Source organism: Cystoisospora suis (assembly GCF_002600585.1).
Source record: "Cystoisospora suis strain Wien I chromosome Unknown contig_519, whole genome shotgun sequence".
Lineage (NCBI taxonomy): Eukaryota > Apicomplexa > Conoidasida > Eucoccidiorida > Sarcocystidae > Cystoisospora > Cystoisospora suis.
In genome coordinates this window covers 1,627-15,756 of record NW_027153320.1, presented here as the reverse complement: position 1 = coordinate 15,756, position 14,130 = coordinate 1,627, and the positions used below count along the sequence as shown (strand labels likewise).

The 14,130-nt window shown below is 46.0% G+C and overlaps 4 protein-coding genes across 4 annotated transcripts in view; 2 read left to right on the top strand and 2 right to left on the bottom strand.

Moving 5' to 3' along the window:
• Positions 1 to 252: 252 nt before the first annotated feature.
• On the bottom strand, positions 253 to 1,606 carry CSUI_001322 (dense granule protein gra12; the record flags this gene model as incomplete). The annotated part of the gene is made up of 1 exon (XM_068061528.1): positions 253 to 1,606. A coding segment is annotated over exon 1 (477 nt), but the record flags the coding sequence as incomplete, so codon positions are not given.
• Positions 1,607 to 1,667: 61 nt separating this feature from the next.
• CSUI_001321 (uncharacterized protein) lies at positions 1,668 to 3,501 on the top strand. Its single transcript, XM_068061527.1, has 2 exons — positions 1,668 to 2,393; positions 3,154 to 3,501. Exon 1 carries the CDS (start codon positions 2,035 to 2,037, stop codon positions 2,272 to 2,274), a length of 240 nt encoding a protein of 79 aa, XP_067926498.1. The 5' UTR covers positions 1,668 to 2,034; the 3' UTR covers positions 2,275 to 2,393; positions 3,154 to 3,501.
• Positions 3,502 to 3,700: 199 nt separating this feature from the next.
• On the bottom strand, positions 3,701 to 6,253 carry CSUI_001320 (dense granule protein gra12; the record flags this gene model as incomplete). The annotated part of the gene is made up of 3 exons (XM_068061526.1): positions 5,844 to 6,253; positions 4,747 to 5,244; positions 3,701 to 4,091 (listed from the first exon to the last, which is right to left on the bottom strand). Exons 1-3 carry the CDS (start codon positions 5,891 to 5,893, stop codon positions 3,701 to 3,703), a joined length of 939 nt encoding a protein of 312 aa, XP_067926497.1. The 5' UTR covers positions 5,894 to 6,253.
• A 4,058-nt stretch (positions 6,254 to 10,311) lies between these two features.
• CSUI_001319 (tubulin gtpase domain-containing protein) overlaps positions 10,312 to 14,130 on the top strand; it is a gene marked incomplete at its 5' end in the record, with an annotated part of 5,393 nt that continues 1,574 nt past the window's right edge. Inside the window, 4 exons of the mRNA XM_068061525.1 lie at positions 10,312 to 10,682; positions 11,562 to 11,625; positions 12,748 to 12,863; positions 13,531 to 13,688. Of these exons, the coding sequence (XP_067926496.1) occupies positions 10,312 to 10,682; positions 11,562 to 11,625; positions 12,748 to 12,863; positions 13,531 to 13,688 (709 nt within the window). The remainder of the gene's footprint in view (positions 10,683 to 11,561; positions 11,626 to 12,747; positions 12,864 to 13,530; positions 13,689 to 14,130) is intronic.

Here is a 14,130-nt window from a genome sequence, read left to right as displayed (position 1 = left end):
TAGATAGATATAGACATAGATATAGAAGGGTAGATAGATATAGATAGATAGACACAAGCTAGATAGACAGGTTGAAGACCAGTCCTCTACAAGAGCTTTGTGTGTGTAGTCTTCGATAAGGTCTCTAGGTATTCGATAGGTAGATGGATAGATAATTCATTGTTAGGAGAGTAGCAGTATTAGTATTAGGAGGAGTAGTAGGAATGAATGAATGGTTTATTGTATAAGGGGGCGACGAACTTTTGCTTTTGACGGGCGGCTTCCCATTCATAGCGGAGAGCTTCATGGGCTTCATAGAGCTGATCAAGCCATTGACATAGACGAGGCCCGGTATAAGAGAAGTACAATTCTTGGGGCTTCATGAAGTCATTTCCACGAGGGCGAAAGACAGGATCGACAACGAGATTGTTAGCTGGACCTAAGGAACAAGCCCCGTCCATCATTCGCCAGACTTTTCCTCTCATATCCATAGGGAACGCATCGTGCTCGGAACCGAAAGGTAAGCCCACTTCCGCATTGGCCTGGTGAAAGATCGGTGGGAAGTTGAGTAGAGAGATGGAGAGATAGAAAAAGAAAAGAACGAAGGAAAGCCGAGAATTGATGAGAAGATGAGTTTTCGAGAACATCGAGACAGACGGGAAAAGGAAGAAGAAAAGGCGGTTGTCTGGCTTCGTCATCGACGATGATGATAAGGCCGTCCACCGCCACATGGGAGATGAAGGAGACCCCATCTTCTCAAGAAAGATGAAGGGAAGAAGGATAAGGTGAGAGGAGAAAGAGTGGCACGGAGACAGAGAAAGAAAAACAAGAAAGAGGGTTTACGAAACGAAGGAAGAGGAGGACGGAAAGAATTCCGAACTGGTTGGGAGGAACGGACAACCTTGGAGAGAGCTTGTTAATAGGAAGAAAGATAGAAACGAAAAAGTTCTATAGATGATAATGATAGGAAGGATGAAAACGGAGAGATGCCGACGGCTTGACCGATGGCCGCCGACATGACGGGAGAACGGCCCCAGGCGGGGGCCGAGAGTGATCGAAGTGACGGAGATGAAAGGAGGCGACTTTCTTAAGAAAAGAAGAAAGCAATCCCATAAAAAACACGAGTTTCAAGAGCGGAGTAACTGTGACTTTCTCAACCTCTTAAATCTTGAAGAAGAAAGAACCTACCTCAATGAAAGAATCACTTCAAAACGCTCCAGACCGTGAATGGCTGGGCCTGAACGACCGTTGGAGGCGAACGGAAGCGATGACTACGAGGAGGAGGAGGGATGGTGTTTCTCTCTCTGTATGATGGATGGATGGATCGGTGACGCTTGTCAAACCGGGTTCACCGTTTACGCGGAGAAATAAAGCGACTACGGGAAAGAAAAGCGCGAGAATGGCCTAACTGAAGAAACAGAACTCGTGTATAGGGTCCTGCAACTGAGACTTGAGATGATGAATGATGATCTCAGGAAGAAAAACGAAAGACAATCCGAACTGAAAGAGCGAGGCTGGCAACCGGATCGATGGATGGATGGACGCGACGTATGGGGGCTTAAAGTGGTACGCGTCGTAAAGGTGATGTATGATCAAGTACGTACGAACCGTACAAGGATTAATCAGGCCCCTCACTGCGTTAAGCTTGTGCAGTAAACTTTGTACATATAAAAGCATGGTTCATCATCAATATCTATGACTTACTACTACTGCCACTGTCTTGGTGGAGAATCGACGGGTTCCCTTGGGGTTGCAGAGTGGTTCAATCAAGTAAAACACCGCAGATAGTGTTCTATTTTCACATTACATCGGTACTAGGAGTGCATTCATCTATCTCTCATTTACCCCATACAATTCGATGATACATTCCTTCACCTGTATGTGCGACCTGGAGGGAGAGCAGTCGGGACTTTACTGCGTTTACGTCAGCAGCCCGGAAAGAAAAAAGAAGCCTCTTTCTATGCATTCAGTCATGGATTAAGACTTCAAAGAAATGAATCCAAGAAGGCTGCTACTCCTGTTTTCACCTCAGGAGAGGTCTCTTCTGCTGGTCCTATGAAGGAACGTCACCCTACTACCACCGGGTATGGTAGCGCTTTTGAAGACGAGAGCAATCATTTGGATATTACTCAACGGCAGTTCGCCGCATTAGGACTTTCTTTCGTTCGATCCGGCCCTCCCGCCAAACAGGAGGTCCTTTCTCTTCTCTTGGGGCTGTCCCAGCCCCCAGGTGTTCGTCATGAAGAGACAACTTTACTTTCTCTTCCCTCGCAAAAGCTTGGCAGCTGTGAATAACACTTTTTCGCCATGGCCTCTTCCTCGGGTCTCCGGGTTCACTTCTTGAACCCATCGGGAAAGAAAGCACGCACTACGTGACGGTTTGACCGAAGGAGTCAATCGGCGCGGCTTCATAGGTACGGGAAAGGTGTTAGGTGGGAATACGGAAAGGTATTAATAGTAGTAGTGAGTGACCTTCGCTGTGTGGCAAACAACCTGAAAAACGGGACAGACTTCTAGTCAACTAGCTTTCACCTCGGGGGAATAGAATTGAATAACTACGGGCAAAGCGAAGGTCAGGAACAAAACAGAAAAAGAAGAGCTCACACTGCGGGTAGTAAAGAGAATACTGCCAAGTCCTAGGGGTCCGTTCACAGAGAAGCTGGGCAAGGGAAAACCACGGCAAGGCTGGTGCTTGTCGAGCGGGGCGGTACAGCCACCATGGTGAAAGACGTATATGAGTAGGTCTTTTCCAAGTGTCCACCTTATAACGAGAGGTCGTAATGACCTCAGCGAAGAAATTGCGGCTACCAAGTGAGAACGATCATAGATAGCTAGGCCCCTAAAAAACGAGGAAAAACAGATTTGAGAGTGCGCTTCATTGGATCAGCGTGTTGGCTCAAGATTTTCCCTCTTGGGACAGAGGCCCAGGAGGTGCGTGTCGGTAGAAGCGGAAAGCTCTCAGAAATGACGGGGCCCTACTACGCCGTCGCGGTAGCAGGGTTTACCACAATCGTGGTGACAGCGGTGACTGTTTAGAAGTTCCTCAGGAGATTCGTCACACTGTTCACTGAGCCAGTGCTCTACTTCTGTCTTGATGAACGTGCACAAGCGGTCTCACAGGGTTCGTTTGAGAAACGTCCGTTTCGCTTTGCTGTGATCCTATGAATATCTCAGTCACGGGTGATTGCTACCAGGAACTGAAGAAGAGAACACTTAAAGTTGATCCACTCAATCATAACCAGGCTCCCAGGAGGGAAAAGAACGAGAAGAAAATCGCCCCCAGCACGCTAGAGGAGTCTCAAGGTTGCTCTTTCCCATGAGCGTCACGTGCGCTGCCTGGAGGCGTTCATCCAAGACCTGTCTGTATGTTTGCTTGTCAATCAGAACGAACCAACCATCGCGGACCAGAACCACATTAGGCTCACTAACACACCGGCAAGACAAGTGCGCCAACCAAACACACTCTTGTTTTTCCTGAACCTTTCGATAGAACCCTTTCATCCAAGTGGTGGTGCTAACCTTGTTTACCAAGCTTTCCACTTGTCCCAGTCCTCACTCAGAAAAAAAGAAGACAGGCGAAAGCTCTACATTCATTGTCTTCTCGCCATGTGTGCGAGAAACATCCACTATTGACACGAGAGCTGGAAGCAACTGAATAAAAGGTAAGACAAAAACGCCAAGGAACAAAAGCAGATAAACCTGCACCCCGCCAGTCACTGTTCTACTTGTGGTTTAGCCGCTGGTACTCTGATCGGGCGTCAAGAGCCACTTGCACGCACTTCAGTACAAACAAGAGAAAGTTCGTGATAGCAACAGTCCAGCGGACTTTCTTTGCCATACGAACCGTGCCAACATAATGAGGTATCACTGCTGGATCATTCGAAACCTCAATGGTCACAGGAGTATCATTGACGCCGGCAATCAGGAGTCCTTCCGTCACAATTGCAGTCATATGCGGCCTAGGCTTGTTGAAAAAATCGACTCCAACAACAGAGACCCGAACCGAAGAACTCTTCTCCGACTTGTAGAGCGCGTAGAGGCCTTCGCTCCCCTTGCTTGCAATGTACTGGCATAAGGACATGCCGTCAATTGCTGACGTCACGACCAATCTCCTGAAAGGAGCACAGGGAAATGAAGAAAAAAGACAGACAGCTCGACGAAATGTCGTCCAATCGCAGTAAAAACTGGACAAGACACCAGCCATCCTTGTGAGCAACCAGCCCTCCAGTATGTTCCTTCACCAATTCCACCGCCACCGACTGCGTTGTGTAATCAAAAGCGCCCAAGTACGAGAGAAAGCTATGCTCCCTTTCGGACATGAGCACATCAGTAACGCCGCCTCCCTCTAGAGTGCGGATGAGTCTTTCTCTAAGCTGAAGAAGCCATACAATACGTTATACAATATACAACCCAACATCTTTCTATTCTATTCCTAGCTCTCACTCGGCTAACCGGAATGCAGACAAGACAGCGGCCCTGCTATGCTCCTACTAGGTACCTGAGCCTTCGACCCTTACTCGGCCAGGCTGTCTGTCCTACTGCTACCGCTGCTCCTGCTGCATTCGGTCCTTTACCACGTCCCAGCGTGATTAACTGCCTTGGCGTATCTGTTCACCTGCTTTCTCGTACACATGCGTAATACTATGAATAAGAGAAGGGCACCAAAACGCACACCTCTAAAGACAATCACTGGTGGGACCTCTCTCCTCTTTTTCACCTGAAAAGCCACCCGGAGAAAAAAACATGGAGATTTGTCTGTTGACTCACGTCCTTATGAAGCAATCAGTTCCCTTGAGCCAGAAATCGGCGATGGAGAATTTCAACTCGAAGATGTTTGCAAAGGAGTAAATGAGCTGGCCTACATCAATAAGTCTACCCAATGTCGAATGTTTATTCAGTTTGGCAATGGAAGCTCCAATACCAGATCCCGCTGCAAAAGCTGCAAGAATACTTCCTTTCTCTTTATCAAGCTTGACGTGTTGATTGAACGTGGGTGGTGGACTTAGAAGCATATGGACAAGCGTTGGACTACCCTGTTGAGGATCCGTCGAGAAAGGAGCAGTGGGGATGTGATCGAATAGACCGTAACTTCTATCTGACGGGCGCTTATACTGTAGTGTAGCCATAAACCACGGCATCGGATGACCCCAGCGGTCGTCGTGATACAGATCAAAATACTTCATCTTGACTTGAATCACAAAGGATGGGAAGCCTGTGAAGGCATCCTTCACCTTCTTGACAAGATCGAGCGCTGATGTGTTGCTCCTGTAAAAGCAAAAAGAGAACAGCATCCCAAACACTTCAGCAATCGGGTTCCTCCTCGGCAAAGAGTAGAAAAACATCCGCCCATCAGACTCACCCTCAGCACCTACTGCTACTACAACACAAAACACACGTCTAAGAGCTCTCTTGGTGGGTATACTCGAAGTACGACGGTAAGTCTGAACGACTTCCGGAATGCAAGGGCAGTCCGAAGATAAGCAGTTGCTTGAGATGCTCTGAACCAATGACGTGACTTTCTCTAGCCAAGGAAAAGTGCAATTGTTTCCCAAAGGGTCCTGAACTCTGGTCGGTGAGAAGCGTTCTGATTCCTTTCTAGGGAAGGGGCGTTAAGTTCTCCCCTAATGCTTCTAATGATCCTCATACCACCTGAGTTCTTACACGTAGTGATACGCCTCGACATTTGCCGCTATGGCTCCGCGCTTGCACACCCGATCACGCATCCAGATCTGAGGGTTTTGTGTCTTCTTCGATACAACGTCTAGAGAACACCACCGACGCCACTGCAACGACAGCTACGGCTATATGAGTGACAAGCCGAACAACAGCACTTCATCGCTTGAGGGGAAAATTTCGTTGCTTACTTCGACCTCTTATGAGACGCTTCCCAAAGAAGTTTCTGTTCCGTATGCATCTTGTATAAGCGATCCAACCATTCTCAGACCCGAGGCCCGGTTAGATCGGTAAGGAGTTTCTGAGTCTTCATGAAGTCTCCATCAATAATTGGATCAACAATTAGATTGTTTGAATGCCCCATGAAACATGCACCGCCTTCGTTCACCCAGTTTTTTCCTAAAGACTCCATCACAATCTCGCGAGTGAGGCCTCCTTTCAAAATCCCCACCTCAGCAGCCACGTCGAAAGGTAGGCAGGCTAAAGAAAACACCAGCATCAACAAAGCCAGCCCTCCGAACATTAGCTTGGCCGCCTTCCCCGAGGCCGCCTCTGCCCACCACGAGCGCTCTTCAAACCACACCACCCCCATCTTGTCGAACTAGGACAGCAAACGTAGCCAAATGGACGCAGTCGACACAGTGCCTGCTCTACTTCTCTGAGAAACAAGTGGCTCCAGTCAGTTTCTCTCCCCGACAACAACAGCTCGGCCCAAGACCTGGACGGACCGTCGGCTACAGAAAAGTCAACGGGGTCTCGTCGCGCGCACTGCATGAAGAATCCAGTGGAATGCGCAACAACGAAGAAAAATTGACAGAGTGACAAAGATCCTTCTTAGCACGTGCAACGCCTGCCTGCCAGATCACAGGCCGCAATACATCCGATCAGAACCTTGTACCGCAAACAACGCTAGTACAACTGTGTTATGATTCAATCTCGAAGCAATCTCTCCACCGAAACAACAGTCGTCACCGGAGACACGCTGCTGGCGTCGCTTATGCGGTACAATACAACGCGTCGCTGTTGAAGGGTCCCTCCCCCCCCGTTGTCGCGCGCCCGCCTCTCTGTTCCATGGCCTCAGATGTTGAAGGAACCTTCGACTGTCCTTCTATTCTCTGTTCCAAGAGGGGGGACCTGGAAAGACGACTAGAGAATAGTTACCAACCGTGATCAGAACTGTTCTACGAAGAACGGTTTGCTTTAGGCGGCTCTTCCGCCCTGATGGGGGGCCCTAGTTGAAGGGCTCCACGGAAGGCATGCGGCTAGGATTCTGTCGTGCTGCCTTTGTAGCAACCTTCCGGTTAAGATCTTGTGATTCTTTTGGAACGTAAGAGAAAGGTCTTTGGACTGAAGCTGAGCCACTGTTAGGAAGAGCCGAGGGGGATGAGGGGAAATGAAAGCACTTTATAGATACGACAATTTATCCAAGAATGAACTTGTTGTAAACGCACTCGTGGAGGTGACAGGATTCTCTCGTCTTTCTAGATGTATACTACATTACTATTCTGCTGTGGCTGTGCGATACGCCGCCACCACAGAACACCTCATGCTATCCCGTTTGGTCGTTGGCCCTCTTCTCCGACCTTCGATTATTAAACAGATCGCGGGGCCCTGTGCTCTATTGGTCGTTCTTTTCTAGTGAGATGGCCGCCCCCAGACTTCACAAGCGGCGCCGGTTAACAACGATTGAGTACGACAAAACAAGGCCAAAGGAGAGAGAAGCAAGACAGGAGAAATACTTGGCACATTCACCGGCAGTTTCTCCCCGGGGCGTAGCCGCATGGCGAACCGAAGGACATTCTGTCTTTTTGGCAGTAGTACCCGCCTTCAAAGATCAGTCTCTGAAAGGTTCTCCTTTTCTTTCAGAAAGAGGACACACCCTTCGAGGAGACACATTTCGAGAGTTCTCTGGGGGGTTAAACAAGAAATGTTAGGGGTGGCTCCACGGCATCTACATACGAGCTCTCTGACGCGTCTCCGTGAGCTTCTCGGGGCCGCGCAAATTTAAGACAGCACAAGGAGAGTTGATCTCTCTCAGCCTTGCTATAACCTTTTCGATCAGGTCCCTTCATCACTTCATTATCACTTGGTAGATCCACACGACCACCTACTGTCAGATCATATGCTTTCTAGCCATCTAGTTGTAGGACGGGGCCGCGAGGAGCAATGTCGCTTTTCTTGCTTTCTCAGTATAATCTACCACATCAGGTGCTCTTTTTCTATTAGTCGGTGTCACTCCCACGCTCGCTTCTCTCTTGACTCTTTTGTCGTGTAAGAGGAGGCGCTTTTTTCTGTCGCGAACCGGCTGAGAAAGGAGTCCTCAATTTTTTCTTCGAAGCTCGGTAGGTCTGTACTCTTCGAGGAGTAAGACTCTCGGAGTTCCACATCATCTACAAATCTTCTTCTTCAAAGATAGACAGTCACAATCTCACCGACAGTCTGAGGGAAGGACCGGAGAAAGGCAGGGTATCGCCAGGAGAAGCCAAGCAGAGCGAAAATAGGCGCGTTTTGTAAGAGAATCGATTTCTATCAGAGGCAGATTAGCTAGGCCTCCCACGCACTTACCGACTAACATTCGTGTTTCTGAGAGGACTTGGAGGAAGAAAGAACATTTCCTGACAGGAAGAAGAACAGAGACACTGAAGAGATGAAATAGGTTAAATTCTTCAGAAAGCTAACTTCCTTTCTTGTTGCACTGGTGTCTTCTAATGAGAAGAACTGTCTCTCCTTTTCCAAGTAAAAGAAAACCACACGGGAGTTCTCTTGCTTAAACAGAACGAGACAGGGTGTGTTTCTCTATGCAGAATTCGAACGGTGAAGGTAGCGAGAAGGGGAAGGAAGCAAAAGTCTTCCTACTGTACGACACCGTGTCGATTTCTATGTCCCTAAGCAAGCTCAGCTCATCCGTTTTCGTCGTCTTTACTAGCTCGAAAGTCTTATCTTTTTCTTCCAAGGCATCCTTCTCTTGATCGCTCTTCTCTCTAAGCTATCCTATGCTTGAACTGTCTCATGATCTTTTTTCCTCAGCTCACCGTGAAGTATCTCGTTTTTCTTCTCTAAACTTACTCCTTGTCTTCTCTTATCTTCAACTGATCCTTCTCCATCCAGCAAAAAGAATCTCGAGAATGAGGTGAAATAAGAGACCCAGCAGAGATAGACAGATGAGGAGATGAGCGCGGGTCGTCGATGCGCTTGCTAGGTGTGTGTGCGCCGCTCCCGCCTCTCTCTGTCCCTTCTCATCTATTATCGCTCGGCTTTGCTTCTTCCCTTTAGCTGTTCTCTACAGAGAGATTTCTTTCTTTTTCTCTACCACGTCTACCACGACTATCTTTCTGTGAGTCTTGTCCTCCTAGGCTCCTGTCTCCAAGAGAAAGAAAGATTTCTTCTTCTGTCTTTTAGAAGACAACTCTCTTTCTATCGCTCTTAAGACCACTCCCTCGCGATGGTCTGTCCCTTCCCTTCTCCCGACACACACAGTAGATTTCATAGCACGTCGGAGACAGAGGGAAGGGAGAAAAGATGCGAAGCTTTCCTCTCTCCTAGAAACTTATCTTTCTTTTTCTCTCAGAGTCTCGTTATTTCTCTTCTTTACTCTCCTCTTCTTCTTCTTTTCCTTCATTCTGCGCCTGTGTCTCTACCGTCCCTCTTGCTTCTCTTTCTTGACACCTGCTTCTCTTCATACCTTTCCCATGTCTTCAGGAAGCGAGCGCATCGACTGATGGCGTGCTTGCTTGCTTTCTCTCTTTTCCTCCCGAGTTAGTTACTTCCTTACAAGAATAAGGATAAGCCAGCTTAACCTTTTCTAATTGGACCTTGTTTTTTCCATGAACCTCTTTTCTTTCTTCTTGAAAGGAGCTCTCGATTCTTCCTAACTCCAAACAGACAAGAAGATTTCTTCTCCTCACATCTTCATCCTCCTCAGCATCCCTAATTGATCGTTGATTGCCTTTGCTAGCGGGACTTCAACTTTTCTTTCCTTCTCTCTCTCTCTAGGTTTTCTTTCTCCCTGGCATCCTACGCAATACTTTTTCTCCCCTTTCTTCTTAACCTCTCCAAGTGAGTTCTGTCCTTCCCTGATCTGTCTTCCTCTCGTTTATCTCCTCCTTCTCATCTTTCAAGCGACGTGTCTGTCTGAATGGGAAAGAAGAGTTTTCTTCATCCATCAGTCACCTCGTTGTCAAGGAGGTCCTTCGTGAGCGGACGATCTCTTGTCTCAAATGTAAAATCTTCTTTCCTTTACTCTTCTTCTCCTTTCTCTCTTTCTGTGATGGCTCTTGGTAGATAGAGGAGAAAGCGCGATTCCCTAGATCTACATATTGATACAAATCTATGTAGGCGGTCATCTGACTCGGTATCTGCCTTCTACGTCAGTCCCTACTTCTTCTTCTTCGTCTTTTCCCTCTACTTCTCGGCACTCCTCCTCTTCTCTCTTGGCCTCTTCATACTTGGCGCACTCACTTCATTCATATACATGCAGACATATCTATCTCTCTATCTATCTTCTTACCTATCTTTGATCTATCTGTCTTCAATCTGTCTCTCTTTCTCTCTCTCTCTATGTATGCCTCGCGATACGAAGGGCCTTTCTGTAGAAGAGGTGGAAGGGGAGAAGGAGGAAAATGACTAAGTAAGAGAGTGCATTGTCTTTTTGAAGAGAAGATGCCGAGAGAAGTCATCTTTCTCCAAGTAGGGCAATGTGGGAATCAGATCGGGAGTTCTTTTTGGAATCTTCTCTTAAGAGAGCATGCATCGATTGTTCGCAAGAGACTTGAAAGAGATCTGAGAAAGAAGAAACATCGAGGCTATTCTCTCCGGAAACATTCTCCTTCTTCTTCTTCTCTTTCTTTTGACGCAAGATATAGTCCAAGATTTCCCTCTTCTCAAGCGTCCCATACAAGTCTATATGGAGAAGAAGAAGGAACCTCAGGGTGGGGGGGGGGCTGCTTCGATGCTGCTGATGCCTCGTCGATGCTCCCTGTCCCTCTCTTTGATGAATCGATGGGGGTTCTCTTCAGGAATGTCGACTGTAGGTAAGATACCACACATAGAGATACATCTTGTACTAGACTTCAGGGCGTTTTCTCTTCTCTTCCTTTCTAAGCTGTACATTCCCCACCTCACATACCAAGAAAGGTCCATTTGAGTCGACTTCTTTCTATTTTCTTTTTCTTCTGCTCCTCCTCCTCCTCTCCATTTTCATCTATACCGATCTATCTATACATGTTTATATGTCTATCCCTGCCTCTGGACATCTATGTATACTAATCCGCATGTAGATGCACATCACCCTAGTGTCTCGAGCTAACTGTATGCATTTGGAGGTCTACAGACACCTGCATAGAGTTCATGCGTATACGTGAATAAATGTGTATATACATACATATGTGTGCATTATATATACATATAAATGGGTATATACATACATATGTATGCCTTATATATACATACAAATGGGTATATACATACATATGTATGTCTATACGTAGGACGTACATTCATAGTTGTTTCGACGTAGGCTTGGATGTGCAGCGAGTCGCTTTTCTCTCGTCTTATCGCTCGTTGTCAATAGACATATGGAAGTAAGCCATACATACACAGCCTTTCACCTTTTCTCTCTTTAGTAGCTCTTTCTTTCAATCTCTTTCTTATTGCCCTTCCTCCTATCTATCTTCAATCTATCTATCTATCCCTTTAATCTAGCTATCTATCTATGTTCAGTCACTCTATCTATCGATAAGACGGAGATCCATGAACGAAACCCTTCATCTATTTCTATTCCCTTTCCGTCGAATCTAGCAGATACGTCTTTCACTGTCTCCCTCTGTCTACTTTTCTTCTTTCTGTCTTCATAAGAAGATGATAAGGAGGAGGGATGTGTGTCTCTCTTCTTCTTTTCTTTTTCGTTTTAGGAGAGGTTTGGAAGTGAGAGAGCTAGGGGGTGAAGAGCAGCCTATCAAAACACTTAAAGCACGGGTATTTCGTATCTCGTCTCCTCTCCTCTCTCCTCTTCTCTCCTACCTTCTCTTCTACCTTCTCCTCTTCTATCTTCTCTTCTGTCTTCTCTTGTCTCTTTTCTCTTCAGTTTAAATCTTTCTTCTTGCTTTCTTTCCATCACTCCGTCGATTCTTCACAGTTGAAGCAGTTCTACTATTTCATCTCTATCATACGTGGGGCTTCGATGATAATGACCTCCTCTCTAATAGATTCGTCGCCATGGAAACACAAAACAAAGAAGAAAGAAACGCATAGCCATGGCGATCTATTTCTCTCTTTCTTTCTCCCTTCACCTTTCTATCTCTCTTTCTTTTGCTCTTTTTCTTTCGTTCACTTTTTTCCTTTCTTTCTCTGTAGAGAGGAAAGGAAAGGCATGACAGGTGTCGAGATATCTAGCCACTCTACTCATTCTGAGCTCTCTACCTCCCTCCAATTTATCGATCTATCTATCTGTCTATCGTTAGGCCCTGTATTCTTTATCTTGTGTTGAATGAAATCTCTCTGTTGCTCTTCACTTCTACCTATTCCTTCTCTCTTCTTCGTCACGAGACACCTAGGGCTGCCCCTCACCTATCGCGTAGTCAATCCTTTCTCTCTCTCTCTCTATATATATATGTATAAGGGAGCATACATATATATATTTGTACATATCTATAGATATCTACTGTTTGGCTCCTATCGACTGCTTCCTCGATGACTGGATAAGAAAAGAGAGATAGACGACACATACAACGGCAAAGATCTTGAAGAAGTATCCCACATAGATAAATGGATCAAAGGTAGATAGCTAGATTATAGATAGATAGATAGGTGGATAAATTAGAGATTGATAGCTGGATTGAAGATAGACCTATAGAGAACTAGAAACATAGGTAGCTCGAGTGAATAGAGAGACAGATATGGATTCTCTCAAAAGGAAAGAATGGTTCCGTACGGACAGAGAGAGAAGGAGAAAAATGACGAAGAAGATGAGAAGACTAGAGTGAGGAAGGAGATAAGCTCCACGGGGGGGGTAAAAGGCTGAATGTGGTGTATTTCCTATGTATGTATCTATATGTAGATGTATGTGTGTGTATGTGTAGATTTCCTTTTCTTTTCTAGGCGATCTTGATTGATATGGAGGAAGGAGTTTTGAATCAGATTTTACGTAGCCCTTTAGCATCTCTCTTCGATGAGAAACAATTCATAGCGGATGTCTCTGGATCAGGAAACAACTGGTATAGTCTCGAGAAGAGAAGGGGGAATATGGTGTATGTGCTGAGGTGTATGTACACCTCAGAGATAGAGGGCATGCGTTCTGTGTGTCTGTCTTTCTTTCGTTTTAGGAGATTTCCACCTGTGACATTTGTGTAGATCATCTAGACTCTATTCATGAGTCTCATGCATCTTCATTAGTAGTCGTCGTGTCTCCCTCTGTCATCTGTTCTATCCACATGACTTTCGTTTTCTTCTCTCTCTAGACATCCGGGGCAACAAAGACATCTACACACCCCTGGAAGGTACGCACATATCTATCTCATCCTACTGACACACCCTATGCATACATACACTATACGTACATACACTATGCATACCTACATATACTATATATACATACATACACTATATATACATCCTGACGTGCATACATCTTCATACATACCATCACAACTCTAGATATATATCTGTCCAAGTATATATATATAAATATATGTATGTAAGTAGATAGAGAGAGAGAGGTGAGGTATAGAGGCAGATGAACCAGGCAACTTCCTTCTTCTTGCTTTTCTGCATCTCTCTCTTTCCTTGCCTATCTCTCTCTCTGTTTTACTCTTTTTAGTCTTTTTCTTCCCTATCTCTTTCTTTCTTTCCTAACTCTCTCTGTTGGTCTGTCTGTCTGTGTAGGTGTCATGGCTATTGTGCCTATGGCCCGCAGTATCGAGAGAGGCTGCAGGAGAGCCTCCATCGAGCTTTAGAGCAGTCTGAATCTCCCCAGTCTTTTCTTCTTCTTCATTCTTTAGGAGGCGGGACAGGATCAGGATTAGGAACTTACATTCTACAAAGTAGGGGAGAAACGCATGCATGCATGCAATGCTATCTCATATAGCTATAATTATACATATATAGATTCATCCTTCTTTCTTTCTATCTATGCCGACTTTTCAGGAGCTGGAGAAGTGGTTACCCTTCTTCTTTCTCGTCTTCTTCTTCTTCTCCTTCTCCTTCTTTCCGTAATGAACGGTGATATAGATGAAAAGAGATGGTCTCCTCTCTTTTTCTTTCTTTCTTTCTTTCTTTCTTCTCCGGCTCTTTGAGATATCTATCTACACGTGCTTGCTGATACCCCGTCTTTCTTTTTCTTTCTCTCTCGATGTTGTCTCTCCGTCTATCATGATCTCCACCTTAGACAGAAACAGTCTCTTCAGCCCCCCTCTCTCTCTTTTCATCTCTCTCTCTCTTTCTTTCTCCCTCTTTCTTTCTCCCTCTTTCTTTCTCTCTCTTTCT